The sequence below is a fragment of the Syngnathoides biaculeatus genome, chromosome 10 (assembly GCF_019802595.1).
Source record: "Syngnathoides biaculeatus isolate LvHL_M chromosome 10, ASM1980259v1, whole genome shotgun sequence".
NCBI lineage: Eukaryota > Metazoa > Chordata > Actinopteri > Syngnathiformes > Syngnathidae > Syngnathoides > Syngnathoides biaculeatus.
The window spans coordinates 30691585-30707407 of NC_084649.1; the positions used below are offsets into that span (position 1 = coordinate 30691585).

The 15823-nt window shown below is 46.9% G+C and overlaps 1 protein-coding gene across 4 annotated transcripts in view; it reads right to left on the minus strand.

The window, feature by feature from the left end:
- Positions 1 to 15823, minus strand: part of cntn2 (contactin 2) — a 92977-nt gene that overhangs the window by 60206 nt on the left and 16948 nt on the right. For all 4 annotated transcript variants that reach the window (XM_061831363.1, XM_061831362.1, XM_061831360.1 and 1 more), the window contains exons 3-4: positions 11093 to 11234; positions 6920 to 7095 (exon numbers count right to left, since the gene is read on the minus strand). In XM_061831363.1, coding sequence (XP_061687347.1) covers positions 6920 to 7095; positions 11093 to 11234 — 318 coding nt within the window. The remainder of the gene's footprint in view (positions 1 to 6919; positions 7096 to 11092; positions 11235 to 15823) is intronic.

A 15823-nucleotide genomic window follows, 5' to 3' on the forward strand; every position in this document is an offset into this window, starting at 1 on the left:
TCACAGATCGTTGTGGTCATCACAGTGGACTGAAGCTACGGGGCTTGATGCAGAAGTCGAAAAGTTAAAATAGATCACACACATTATTGATAACTGATGGTTGGGAACGATATAAAGATTATTAAAACTGAGTAAAAGTACCGTGGAGGAATGGTGGCACAGCTGTAGGAGTGTTGGCCTCACAGTTCTGATGACCCGGGTTCAAATCCTATCCCCCTTGTGTGTTTGGATGTCCTCCCCGTGCATGTGTGGGTTTTCTCTTCCAGGCACTCTGGTTTCCTCCCACATCTCAAAAACATGCATTAATTGGATACTCTACATTGCCCCTAGGTGTGATTGTGAGTACAACTGTTGTTTGTCTACATGCCCTCCGATTGGGTGGTAACCAGTTCAGGGTTTATTCCGCCTCCTACCCGATGACAGCTGGGACCGGCTCCAGCTCTCCCATGACCCTTGTGAGGATAAGCGGCTCATAGAATGGATGGATGGATAAAAGTAAAATTTCTTTCGACCATGCAGTAAATACTTGAGTAAAAGTAAAAAGGATCCAAAATATTACTTGAGTAATAGAGTAAATGTAACATGTTACTACCCACTTCTGGCTTGGAGGATGGGTGATTTCTGAAATGGCCATGCCAAAAGGTAATCCATGGTACGGCCAGAAGGAGTCAGAGTTCAGTGATCTCCACAAAGATGGACATTTTGTAACATTTGACAGCATTGCTTTTACCAAAACAGTAGGACGGAGGTCAACTTGGCAAGTGGAGGACTTGTAGGCATGGGTGATTTCTGAAATATCCATGGTAATCCAACAGTAAAATTTTAATGTAAGTGAGAAGGTCGGACAGGGCAAGACAGTGAGGATGGTCTAGGGCAGAAGGAAGCAGGAAGCTGCTGGTGGATCCATCTGGTGTTTGGTCAAAAGAAATTACATCAGTGAATAAAAGAAAACCGGTGGGTAAAGGCGGAAGAGAATGGAGTCCACTTGGCATTAAAAATTGCCAAGCAGGGAGAATAGTGAGTTGGAGTTGCTTTTGTTTTTAATGATTAAGGTTCTGTCACCAGATGGTTTAGCTTGAGTTAAAATGTCTTCATAGTTGTTAAGATGATGATTGCACATCATCTTAAGTAAAGGGAGTACAGCTGTCTTATATAGGTGTTCGATTTGTCAACCTATTTATTTTGATTGTCGCAGTACAGGAGTGATGCATGCTACATAGGTCAAAGATACATAACTGAGACTCAAATTTTACTGTTTCTCTTGCTTTCCAAAGAGTTTTTTTTGCTTTCCAAATAGACATTTTCTGCAGATGCACACACTCACAAGGAGCTCAAGTTGTGGCATGCAGTCTGCAATCCGCTCACACTAAATTTACAGTACCTTGTGAAAGTATTCGGCCTCCTTGAAGTTTTCAACCGTACGCCACATTTCAGGCTTCAAACATAAGGATATAAAATTAACATTTTTGTCAAGAATCAACAACAAGTGGGAGACAAACGTGAAATGGAACGAAATTTATTGGATATTTTAAACTTTTTTAACAAATAAAAATGTGAATAGTGGGTGAAGACGTGGTCATCGGGCGGCCGTGATTGGGTCACTTCAAGGACACCCGGCCATGACAGGGTCACCGCCGAGACGTGGAGATGGGTCGCCTGCGGCTCTGTCGCCCTAAAGCCTGGACGGTGGTTGGTTGCAGATCTGTCGCCAGAGAACAAACAGGGGGATTCAGCTGGGAGTCTAATTCATGCTAAACCCAGTCCATTAGGACAGCAACTTCAGCACTCCTCTGGTCTAATTGCTCCTGCATATGGTGGTAGAAGCCAACATAGACCTCGGTCCACTGCCCCTCTGTCACGTCCCATCGGAACGAGAGGTAGGACCCAAATGCAGGAACTCGGAAGACGCAAGGTAGTTCAAGAAGAGACACGTTTATTGTATGCCGAGGTCGGGGATCGAGCAGGCAGTCCGGCGCAGCAGCGGTAGTTGTGACGTCAGACGAAGACAACAGATGAGCGGACAGGCAGGAGTCGGTACACGGGGAAAGAATCAACGCAGGCAAAAGGATCAAGGAGTCAGTCTTGCAAGGTTGGTCGGAGAACGGACGGAGGTCGGTACACACAGGTTCAGTCAGGAGTACGAGAGTGCTGGAACGGGACATAAAGCTCAACGAACTGGCGGAGGACCAGTCGTCACCGGGTCCTATCTATACAGGGGATGATCAGCCCGCATGAGGAGCAGGTGTGCGCCTCCCAATCAGCGCAGCCGCGCGGGCACCTGCACAGCTCATGCTGAAGCGGCAGGATCATGACAGTACCCCCCCCCTCAAAGGCACGGCTCCCAGACGTGCCTAAACGAAAAAACAGACAATAACACAGGCAGGGGTGGACGGAAGGGGGTCCGGAGGAGGGCACGCCCCCCCCCTGAACCCCAGACTGGTGGCCATCCAGGCCACCAAACACGAGGCGTCTGGGTGGACCGGTCAGGAGGACGACCCGGACGCCAAGCACCAGGGTCCCCACGGGGGGATTCGGGCGGACGACCTCTGTGAGGAACCAAACGGCGAGGCAGGAACCAGAACGAGGGAGGCCACTGCTCCGGACGAAAACCTCCCACGCAAGACGACCAGGGATTGGTCGCCAACGAGGCCAGGTCCTGAAGCGGCTGGGCAAACTCAGGAGCGAAGAAGATGTTGGAGAGCAGGACCAGAGCCATGACTGCCACCCCGAAGTCTCTCCAGCTCCTGGGTGGCTCCACAGAACTCCCCAGCGCCGCCCCCTCCTGGACAGCAACGTGAGAAGGCAGCGCCATCGCCGCCCCCTCCTGGACAGCAACGTGAGAAGGCGGCGCCATCGCCGCCCCCTCCTGGACAGCAACTTGAGAAGGCGGCGCCATCGCCGCCCCCTCCTGGACAGCAACTTGAGAAGGCGGCGTCATCGCCGTCCCCTCCTGGACAGCAACTTGAGAAGGCGGCAGCGCCATCGTCGCCCCCTCCTGGACAGCAACTTGAGAAGGCGGCGCCAGTACCACCCCCTCCTGGACAGCAACTTGAGAAGGCGGCGCCAGTACTGCCCCCTCCTGGACAGCAACTTGAGAGGGCGGCAGCAGCATCACCAACTCCACCTCCTCCTGGACAGGAAAGTGAGGACGTGCCCGTCGCCGACAGAGCAGGAACGGGGAGCGACCGCGGGCCGGTCGCCGACAGAGCAGGAGTGTGGAGCGTCCGCGGGCCAGTCGCCACTGCCACTCCAGAGCACGGACGAGAAGCGGCTGTGGAGACGTCGCTACCTCCTGGACAGCAACGTGAGGCGGCGTCGGGTCGGTCCCCACTGCCACGTGAGCTTGCACTCCATCCGTTGAAACGGCAACGTGGGCGTGGCGCGGTGGCGAATCCGTTTCCAGGGCAACGTGAACCTGAGTAGGCGGAGAGTCAGTCGAAACTGACACGTGGGCGTGTCTCGGGAGCGGGTCAGTTCCGACTGCCGCGTGAACTCTGCTCGGAACAGCCAAAACTGCGACGTGCACTTGAAGTGGCGAGTCTGTTCCCACTGTGGCGTGCACTTGGCAAGGGGACGGGTCGGTTTCCACGGCAACGTGAATCTGAGTCAGCAGCGAGTCCGTCGCCGTCGCGACGTCAGCGTAGCTCGGCTGGTTCGCCAATCTTTGCCGGACCTGGGCCGTGAGAGCCGCCAATTCCACGCTCTGCCGCTCAATCTCCGCCCGCAGTTCGCGGCGGAACGCCTCGTGATTTGGCGGCACCTCCTCCCTCTGTGGTGGAAGCCTCGCCATTGCCGGGGAGGAGTGGGAGGACTGTGTCTTCGTTGCCGCGCAGCGAGAGACACCAGGGAGCGCCCGGCCGGGGCGTCTCCTCTGGCCGCCCCGCGGAGGTCCTGGGTAGATGGCCAATCGGGTTCCCTTGTACCAATTGGTGTACTTGGATCTACCGGGTGAAGATGCTCGGGTGCAGGAAACGCGGGAAGGCGGGGCAAACTGACTGGGATCAAAAGCCGGGCAAAGAGACACAAAATCAAAGTCGTCGGAGTCGTACTCAGGCAGCCGGTCATACAAATCGGGGTCCTCCTCATATTCCGAAAAGTCGGAGTCCAGAAGAATATGAGGAGCCGGACGGGTCGTGTTCGGGACGTATTCATACCTTGCTGGCGGAGTGTAAGACACGGAAGTGGAGGACGTCAGGGAGCCTACCCGGATTGGACAGGCTTGGTCCTCCGGCAGACGGTCTACCTTGCGTCGGTCCCGGCGACGGGTCTTTCCTGCTGGGTCCTGTATTGGCTAATTCGTTCTGTCACGTCCCATCGGAACGAGAGGTAGGACCCAAATGCAGGAACTCGGAAGACGCAAGGTAGTTCAAGAAGAGACATGTTTATTGTATGCAGAGTTCGGGGATCGAGCAGGCAGTCCGGTGCACGGGGAAACAATGCAGGCAGAAGTGTCAAGGAGTCAGGCTTACAAGGCTGGTCAGAGAACGGACGGAGGTCGGTACACACAGGTTCAGTTAGGAGTACGAGAGTGCTGGAACCGGACATAAAGCTCAACGAAGTGGCGGAGGACCAGTCGTCACCGGGTCCTATCTATACAGGGGATGATCAGCCCGCATGAGGAGCAGGTGTGCACCTCCCAATCAGCGCAGCCGCGCGGGCACCTGCACAGCTCATGCTGAAGCGGCGGAATCATGACACCCTCAAGGGCTGCAGACTCATCGTCCCTCTGGCCTGGCCATCGCTGGAGCAGAAGCGGGATTCCACTGTGGCTTGCCCATCAGCGCGGCGAGAGCGATAGTCTGCTGTGGCTTAGTCTCTGGCGAGACGTGGATGGAAATCAACTGGGTTCGGTCGCTGGTGAGATGTGGCCGGATGTTGGCGGTGGCTAGGTCGTCGCTGGGAAGGAAGAGATAGTCCGCTATGGCTTGGTCACCGGCGAGATGTGGACAGAAATCAGCTGTGGTTCGGTCGCCGGTGAGACATGGACGGATGTCGGCGGTGGCTTGGTCATGGCTGGGGCGGAAGCGATAGTCCGCTGTGGCTTGGTCGGACAGCAATGGGAAGTACAAGAAGGCACCCTACTTGGGTGTCTCCTCTGGCCGCCATGTGGATGGCTCGGATAGATGGCCCAACGGGTCCCCCAGAAAGGATTGGAGGAAGAGGACTTGGACGCACAGGACGAAGGCACTTGGGCGTTGAAAGCATGGGGCTACAAAATAAACTGACTGGGACTGATCACCGGGAGAGAAAAACCCAAGTCGGTCTCCGAGTCAGAATCGGGCAGCCGGTCGTATAAATTCAGGTCTTCCTCGTAATCCGAAAAATCTGAGTCCAGCAAAATATGTGGTGATGAGTGCGTCGAGTTCGGAAAATAATCAGGACACCTGGGTGGTGCAAATGGCGCGGGAAGCGAGGACAACAAGACGGAGCCCACCCGGATAATAGATGCTTGGTCCTCAGGCTGGGAGCGCCAGGAAGCAGGCAAACGGCATGTTTGATGGCGTGGCCGGTGACGCTGCGTCTTCCTTGCTGGGTCCTGTTCTGGCCAGTTCATTCTGTCATAAGACAGCGGCACGGGGGCTGACCCAAATGCAGGACTTTGAGGCAGGGGCATGATATTAAGAGTGGTTTTATTCCAGAAGGAGGTCAAACACAAAAAGGCAGTTCAAAAAAGGGTGGAAGCACAAAAACGCTAGGCAACAGGCAAGATCCAAAAATGTGCACATGGTCCGATGACTATGAGGCAAACTAAGAAACATGGACAAGATGTGGTCAAACTAAAGAGGCACAGGCTCGCGGTGACAATGGATTACTCTCCACTAAACTTGCGACTCACGCACAGTAGCGGAGTATCCCAGGATGCAGTAAAGCATAAGCAATGAACTGGCAAATGCCGATGACACTTGCACCACTTAAGTGCTTGGTCCATTTCTGTCCAAAATGCAACAAACTGTGACAGCCGCGTCCCTCACAGGAAGCGCCGCCCGCGGCAGTGGCCAGGTCATGCCCATGACACATGCATTAAATGGAGACTCTAAAATTGCCACTGATTGTGAGAGCAACTGTGTTATATATATATATATATATATATATATATATATATATATATATATATATATTATTTATTTATTTTTTTTTTTTTATGATACGTTGTGGCCAGGCATGGTGTCTATCTTGGTCTCAGGTCACTATGTAACCATGAATGTTTTACACTGTTGATAATTCAAAAGTTCCAAAATTACCTTGCTGAATAGACAATGTGTTGAAATAATTTTGGGGGCAAAATGTTTGCGTGAGAATAAATGTTCTCTCTGCCGAAGTTCTGTCAAGTCAAGCAGCTTTGTAAAACTGTACTTTTGTCCATGCGCCTGTCTGTCAGAAACCGCTCTTTTTACATTGTCAGAAGCCACACATGACTATTTTCTCTACATAAAAATAAGACTCTAATATTGTATTCTGATGATCCAATACCAATAGCAATATTTGGTTAATATCACATAAATTGAAAAGTTAAGCTTGTTGAGAATTTTTTTTTTTACAGAAGACTCACCCCATCTGTGGCATATACCCCATTTCATGTACTTTTCACTCATGGGCAGCATGGTATTCAGTGGTAAATATTCACTCATAGGTGGGAATTAATCAAGTTTATTCTACTACATCTCACGATACTTTTTAATTTGCTTTCACATTTTTTCTTTCCTCTCTGTGACATGATATTTAGACAATGGGTCTTTTGTTACTTTGTTTTCTTTATAACTGGTAAATTTATTCTCTTTGAAAGACAAATTATGTGATTGCATATATGGTCGAATAAGAACTATTTATGTTGTTATTGTAGCACATAAAAAAATACTTTCAGGACAATTAATTCCAGGATAGCAGCACAACAGAAAAGAAAAGCTATTCATTCACTTACAGCCAAATTTTAGGTTAGCTGATTTGCTGATGATTGTTCCACAGCGATTGATGGCCAGACACTGATAAGAGCCTGTGTCATGACTAGATTCAGGTCTGCTGATCACCAAATTGCCAGCAACCAGACTGTAACGGACATCCAAACCCAGCTGGACCTCAGTGCCATTCACCAACCACCTGTATGTCAAAAAGAAAGTAAAACAAAACATGCCATAAAAGAACATCCTATACACTTGAATATGATAATCATATCCAAATACAATTACATTACACAATTTACACTTGAAAAATCTCATGGCACACCACCAAACAAAAAGGTCACAGATGTTTCGACTGTATACTGAGATAATAATCTCATCTCATCTGTGTTAATCCAGGCCTGTTCAGTTCAACCCAAAGATATTTTTGCATTGTATGAATGGTGGGTGGCTGGGTAGCACGTCTGCCTCATCGTTCTGTGGACCGGGGTTAAAATCTGGCATCGCCTGGAAGGAGTTTGCATGTCCTCCCTATTGCTAAATGGGTTTTCTCCAGGTAATCCAGTTTCCCAAAAACCTGCAAGGTAGGTTAAAGGAAGACTCTAAATTCGCCGTAGGTGCGACTATGAGTGTCAATGGATGTTTTTTTTAATATGCTGTATGTGGCCTGCAATTTCCTGTAAACCCGTTCAGGGTATACCACACCTCTCACCTAAAGATAGCTGAATACCCTTCTAGCACTCCCGCAACCAGTCACATTTGAAAATTGTACGGGTGTGGTCAGTCATGCCCACAGATATAAAGTTACGGGTGGGGTCCACCAGTCGTAACAAATTTTACATGTGTGATTTTTTGTGCTAGACTGTGCAGATTACCAAGTGTGATAGCATGCCTGTCAAATCACAGTGACTGTGCAACCCTTGTGAGGATGAGTCATTTCTTGTGCCATTTAGTGGAAGTGCATTTGATAATTTTTGTGGTCAGAATTGGCCCAATGGTTGAAGTCATTTCCTGCCACTGTGGGGACTTTTGTTCAAGACCCTGACTGGGCCATTCATCAACATCTCCCACAGTCACGGCCGTGGTATCCTTGAACTGCTCCCCGGGTGTTTAAGGTGCTCCATCCACCAGTATGTTCCATGAACAACTATGTGTCCGTGTGTGTGTGTGTCTGCGCGTGCGTGTGCATGTGTGTGTGCACGTGTGTGAAAGAGAGGGAAAGAGAGAGAAAGATGGAGAAAGACAGAGGCAGACAGAGATGGAGAAAGAAAGAGCGACTGATGTTGAGAGACTGTAGAGTTTAAGTATACATCTTATGTGATTCAAATGTTTTTTCTTGTTTTATTTTAAATTAAAGGTCCATCCATCCATTTTCTTTGCCACTTATCCTCACGAGGGTTGACGGGGAGTGCTGGAGCCTATCGCAGCTGTCAACGAGCATGAAGCGGGGTAAGCTTGAACTGGTTGCCAGTAAATCGCAGGGCACATGGAGACTGTCAACAGCTGCACTCGCCTAGGGGCAATTTACAGTGTCCAATTAATGTTGCATGTTTTTGGGATGTGGGACGAAACCAGAGTGCCCGGGAAAAAACCCACGCAGGCACGGGGAGAACATGCAAACTCCACACAGGGGCGGGATTAAATCTGGGTCCTCAGAACTGTGTGGCCAACGCTTTACTAGCTGATCGACTGTGCCACCTAAATTAAAGGTCAATACATTTTTTTCCTCAGTTTTGTGTTAATTTCCAGTGTAAATGTGTCAGCATGGGATATGGTTTGTGGTGAATAACATTTTATTTTTTCATAGATGTGTGAAAAAGTATTCTTTCTTGGGAGGATGTGTGTCATCCATCAGCAATGACAGCCTCTTCTGGGACGCTGCAACTACCTGAAACCGTTTAAGGCGTGTGTTTATCACATGTTTAGCTATCACTCTCATGTTACATTGCTGTTTCAAGGATAACCAAAATATCTTTTCAATTTGACAGGGAGCAACATAAACAACTGCAGGTTCCACCTCACCCTTTAGCTCTCTTCTATCTCCTTATTTTGTTCTTTTTTTCTCTTCTATCTCCGCAGACAAGTCATTCAACTCTGTTCCTATACTTGTAACTGACCATTACACCAAGAGATGGACTCGGTTTGAACACAAGGAAATGTGGATGATGACTGGAGTGAACCACAATGTACATGCACCAAATGGGTGAGGCCGTACTTATGACCCTATGGCTCAGTGGCAGCAACTCCAGACTCTAAGAAGAATCTTATAAGAATCAATAAGTATCTTGCTGGAGCCTAAGCTGTGTGTTGAGGCGAGCCCGACCACGGTATGTCAAATCAGAATTTCTCGATGTTTCTCGACATTCCATGTCCCTAGACCTAGCTTCTTTAGCCTGGGGTCATACTGACAAGGTTCCCAACTTTGGCCACACCCCATCTTACATTGCACCAAAGCTTCTTGGCCCCTGCCACAGGTGGTGAGCCCATATGAAGAGGGAGCCAATACACTGTCTCTTCAGGCTGAACTCGGCCAAGCCTCCTTGGTCTTTGAGGCGTGATTTGTCCATCTAGGCACACGACAGACATAATATTCCAAGATGTGCAAAAAAATAAATACTAGGAAAATCTGATGCCTTTTAAGTGTCCAAGCCAACTACAGTAGTGAAGGTAATTAATCATTTTGTAATTATGAAAGTAGGGCGGCACGGTGGGTCAGCTGTAGAGCGTTGGCTTCACCATTCTGAGGGCCGGGGTTTAATCCCAGCCCTGCCTGTGTGCAGTTTGCATGTTCTCTACATGATGCCTGCGTGTTTTCTCCCACATCCCAAAAACGTGCATTAATTGGACACTCTAAATTGCCCCTAGGTGTCATTGAGAGTGCGACTAGTCTGTCTTCATGTGCCCTGCATTTGGCTGGGCACCAGTTCAGGACGTACCCTGCCTCCTGCCTGATGACAGCTGGGATTGGTTCCAGCATTCCCACGAACGTCGTGAGGATAAGTGGCTCAGAGTGTAGATGGATGGATGGATGGATGGATGGATGGATGGATGGATGGATGGATGGATGGATGGCCTGAAAGTGGGGATTTTAGATCCATCCACTTACCACTTATCCTTACTTGGGTCAGGACTGTGCTGAATCCTATCCCACCTATCTTCGGCCAGAAAGCTTGGTACACCCTGAACTGGTTGCCATCCAATTGCAGGATTTTAGATAAAGTAAATATTTACTGTAATTATCACTTGACCAATGCATAGCCATGCAGTAGGTTAGTAGTAGGGGCGATATTACAAGGATGGCCTATTAATTTTTACCAGGGTTCATGAGTGGAATTCAAATCAAGACCACAATTGGGGACGGGTGTGCCCCTACGCCAATTAGTAGCATCAACTCTCTGTTGATGCACCGCAATTCTTTTTGAAAGCTATTAAGGATTTAAAAGATTTAAAAGAATAAACAAATTTTTGTGACCATAAAAAAAGATATATCAATTTCAATCAATAGTCCAGCCACATGACCTATACATAATATTCTAAGATGTATATAAAAATACGTACATACGAGATTTAATGCCTTTTGAGTGTTCAAGCCAGCTACAGAAGTAGAGCTTGTGTATTCATTGCCAGAAAGAGGGGATTTTAGATACATCCGTCCATCTTCTTAACTCCTTATCCTTAGTAGGGTGCTGGTGCCTATCTATCTTCGGGCAAGAGGCAGGCTCCACCCCGAACTGGTTGCCATCCAATCACAGGATTTTCAATACAGTCAAAATTTATTCTAATTATCACTTGATTACTGCATACCCATTCAGTAGGTTAGAGATACGGATGAGATTACAGGGATGGGCCAATAATTTCTCCCAAGAGTCATGAGAGGAGTATAAATGGTTGTATGCTGACCACAATTAAGTCCGGGTGTGCCCCTGCCCCTATGAGTAGCATCAACACTGTCGATGGGCTGCATTTTTTGGGGGAAGGGAGGGGGGGGGGGACATATCTCCTGTCAAGTCAGATTACTTTCTTTCTGTAGAAACTTCAGACTTTCCTGGACAGTTTTCGAAGTGCCGTCATGGGAACAAAAGTCTGTCGTAAAGCAGAGACACCCTGCAAAGTAAATCTGTCATGAAGTCTCCAGGAAATGGGTCAATACCAACACAATTAGTCGGGTAGCATGTAGTGGTACTACATCAACCCACCTGTAGGAAGCAGCAGGACTTGCCCTTGCTTGACAGTTGAGAACCACCTTCCCTTCACTCAGGCCTTCTGGATAAATTATATTGTTTGGCTGTTCTTCAAAGACTGGCCCACTATCATGACCAGAGACACACACATCTCCACCTGGGAATACAAAAGAAAAATAATAAAAAAAATGAAAAAAAAAAAAATCACACCACAGGTTAAAAAAAAAATCCCTAACATAGTATAATAGTATGAGGATTAGGCCTTCTCTGGTATTTAGCAAGACTATTCCATCTTTTATTCCCAGATATTTACATTTGTTGCAGGGAATCTCGAAATGTTAAGGTGAGCAAAAGTACAAGACAACATTTAAGTGAATCGGACATAAAATTTATCTGGACTTCCTTTATTTTGCAGTAATTCCATCAAACCTGAGACCCAGTGACATCACAAACGTTCTTTTGTGATCCCTTTCCAGGTTTTCATATGGCTTCTTCTATTGTTTGTATTGGGGTTACGCCATTCAGTCAACATTTTAGTATGCTATATACTGTTTTTGTCAGTAGATTGATTTTTTTTCTAAAACGGTGAACTTCTTGCCCTGGATGAAGTCATTTGTTGAATTGAGAGTACGTATCAGCGTATGATAAATGATAATTGATCCCATAATCACTTTGATTATATCATTCTTTTAATTGACACTTTTTTCCCTGTAGTCTTCTGAGTTATTTTTCTCCTTTCATCAAGTGTTACAGTATGTCAATGAAAATTATTTAGTCAATCCCCGAAGAACCAAGCAGGCCCATGCCATCAAATTACTTCCCCTGAGTTTCACAGCTTCTAAAGTCCTCTCCAAAAGTACTGGAACAGCAGGGTAAATTCCTTTTTTTTTTTTTTTTTTCCATTGTATACTGAAGACATTTGGATTTCAGATAAAAATATGAAAATGAGACAAAAATTCAGAATTCAAACTTTTATTTCATAGTATTTACATCTAAGTGTGTTTAATAATAAGGACAGAACACCTTTTGTTTGAAGCCATCCACTTTTCAAGCAAGCAAAAGTATTAGAATGTGACTGATGGCCTTTGTAGTTACTAAGATGTTGCCTCTTAGATTGCTTAAACACAAGATACAGAAGGTTTCTCATGTTGGATTCCACCTGTGAAAACTGCATGTGCAGTTAAAGGGGACATCCACTAGTTTGCATTAACAATGTATCCAATAGGTCATGTAATATGTACTCTATTTTAACAAAGTGATGTTAAATCCTCTCTCATTTCATAGTGTTTTGAGAAGATTTTTATCGACAATTCCGAATTTTCAAGGGCGCTGCGATTTTCGCGAGTCACCGTGCCGCAACAAAAGCTCGATTACACGGGACGCCATTTATGCCAAGTGCTGATTTCTCGGATTTATCCTCATCTGATGAAGAAATAGCAATATCGGTTGATCGGGAAGACGGAGGAATACTTCCATACACAGCCGTGAGCTGCTCAGCTGCTCGGTTTATTGGGAAGATGGAGAAATACTTCCCTACATAGCTGTGAGTGGTGAGCGGCCGGAGGAATACTTCCAAACAAAGCCGTGAGCGCTGTGTATTTCCACACACAGCCGTGAGCACTGTGCATGGAATACTTCCTCGGTTGATCTGAAAGACGGAGGAATACTTCCATGCACAGCCGTGATGTGCATGGAAGTAGTCCTCCGGCCGGCAATTGCCTGGCAACCACTCAAAGGTGTACCCTGCCTCCTGCCTGAAGATAGCTGGGATAGGTGCCAGCACTCCTGGGACCCTTGTGAGGATAAGAAGCTCAGAAAACAATTGGATGGACACCATTCCAGTACACTTCAGACCCGGTAACACCCTGAGACAAAGGTTGATACATGCCAAAGAACTGACACCACGGAGACAGAAAAGCGGGTGTATATGGTCAAGTGCAGTGAGGAATAGACATACATACAAACACTATTCATGTTGTTCGAGGTGAAAGTTTGGAGGGACGGCCAGGTCTTGGTAGATTTGCAGTGGTCTGATACTCCTTACATTTCAATATTATTGGTTGCACAGAGCTCCTTGAGATGTTTAAAGCTTGGGAAATCTTTTTGTATCCAAATTGGCAGTAAACCTTTCCACCAAATTATCTCGGACCTGCCTGATGTGTTCTTTGTGTTCATGATGCTCTCTGCACTTGAAACAGAACCCTGAGACTATCATAGAGCAGGTGGATTTATACGGAGACTTGATTACACACAGGTGGATTCTATTTATCATTATCAGTCAACAGTAGATCATTCAGAGATCCTCACTGAACTTCTGGAGTGAGTTTGCTGCACTAAAAGTAAAGGGGTTAATATTGCACGCCCCACTTTTCAGTTTTTTTTATTTGTTAAAAAGTATAAAATATCCTATAAATTTTGTTCCACTTCTTGACAAAAAAAATTTAATTTCATATCTTTTATGTTTGAAGCCTGAAATGTGGCGAAAGGTTGAAAAGTTAATGGGGGCCGAATACTTTCACAAGGCTGTAAAGCATTCCCCTCACAGTTCTGAGGACCCACTTTCAATTCCGGCCCGCCTGTGTGGAGTTTGCATGTTCGCCCCGTGCTTGCCTGGGTTTTCTCTGGGCGCTCCAGTTTCCTCCCACATCTCAAAAACATGCAACATTAATTGGAGACTCTAAATTGCCCCGGCATCATCTGCAGACCTGTTAGCTCCATAGGCAAACTGCAGTGGGTCCAGGTGGGGACCTGTGACGTTCTTCAAGTGGTTCAGCACAGATGTCAAGGCAATAGGCCTGCAGTCATTAAGACCTGAAACTGCTGCTTTTTTGGGAGTGGTCTGGTGGTGGAGCGTTTGAAGCAGGTTGGTACTTCAGACAATTCAAGGGACCTATTGAAGATCTTTGTGAAGACAGGATAACTTGGTCTGTGCAGATTTTGAGGCAGGATGGGGACACAAGGTCTGGGCCCAGAGATTTATTGATCTTTTGTTGTTTGAACAACTGCACCACGTCCCGTTCATGGGTGGTAAACGGTGGAGTTGGAGATATTGAAGTGGACGATGGTGCGACTTGGTGGGTGTGTGGAGGGAAAGTGTCCCTTTCAAGTCTGCAGTAAAAGCTGTTCAAGTCATCAGCTAGCCCACCAGTGTTATCTACTGGGGGGGATCGTCGATTCTAATTCGTGAGTTCTTGTAATCCATGCCAGACTGATCTGGAGTCATTCGCGCCAAGATGTTTTTCCAGTTTTGCTGCATTGTCCCTCCTTTCAATGTTAATTTCTAGTCAGATGGTTCCTAGTGCGATTGAATAGTTCCCTATATCCACTAAGATATGCAACCTCTTCAGCCTGCCGGAGTTGCCCGAGTCCAGCTGTAGACCACAGCTTGTTTTTATTGAACGTGCGAAAAGTTATTGTTGGTACAGATACCTCCTCACAGAAACTGACGTACGCGGTCACAATATCTGCAAATTCATCAAGGTTGCTCGCTGAATTTTCACTCCAGCCTGTGCAGTCAAAGCAGCTTTGAAGTTATAATTTTGCCTCGTTGGTCCACTTTTTGAAAGATTTTACCAAGGCCTTCATGGACTTGAGCACTTGCCTGTATGTAGTTAAGTAGATTAAGCAGTGATCACAAGAACCTAGGAGAGTCCGGGAATTGCGCGACATGCGTTTATAATTGTGGTAATAGCAGTGGTCTAATGTGTTATTTTCCCTTGTAGGACATTTCACATGGTGGTTTTATTTAGCGAGTTCCTGGTTAAATTTAGCTGTGTTAAAATCTGCTCAGATAAGGGATAATTCTGGGTGTTTTTTTCTCAATGTCGTTTACCTGCTCGGTGAGCGTTAGCAGGGCTGCTTTCATGCTAGCTTGGCGCAGAATGTAAACACCTTTGAGAATGAAAGAGGCGAATTCACTTGGCGAGTAAAATGGCTAAGAGTTCAAGAACAACGACATCAAAGTCCGTGCTGAGTGTGTGCTGAGCTGTGTAAAGTCCGCGCACCATTTCTCAATTATATAGAACCATATTCCACAGCCTTTTGATTCCCAAGCTACCTAACGGCTGTGTTGGGAACGCGTCCACAAAGCCAAGTCTCCATAAAGCACAGGGCGGCAGAATGTCTAGTCTTCGCAGGTATTGATCAGAAGTTGAAGTTCATCCCTTTCGTTGGCTAGGGATTGTAAATTCATGAGATGAATCAACGGAAGCGGCAGTCTGTGTCCCCTCCTGTGGAGTTGAACTTTTGTACCGGATCGTGAGCCTCTGCAGAGTCTTCAACATGACGCTGCGTTTAGAGCGCCGATGAGTAACTCTGCAAAAAGATTTACCGAATTGCCAAGTGTTGTCATGTAAATTTATAGCAGGTGCTGTTTTTTTTTTTTTTAATTGTTTTTTGAGAAGCCAAGTGAGAGGGAATGTCGCGTTAGCAATTTTGTTGTTGTAAACTCATTGATAATACCAATCTGTGCAATCACGCTGCCGCATATGTAACAAGTATTAAATTTGCCACATGACAGTGGACAGCTGGGCAGTGCACAGGACTGCAAACCGCTGGCAGACCTGGACAAGAAGCTCTGCTTTCCAGTTCAGATTGCAACTACCACCCTACAACCAGATCGAGTGATTTGGTCTGCCCCTCTCAAGCTTGTCTACATCATCGAGCTCACAGTGCCCTGGGAGAGATAGTCAAGGAAGTGTATGAGCGGAAGCGGGTGAGGTATGTAGGAGTTGTAGCCGCAGTGCA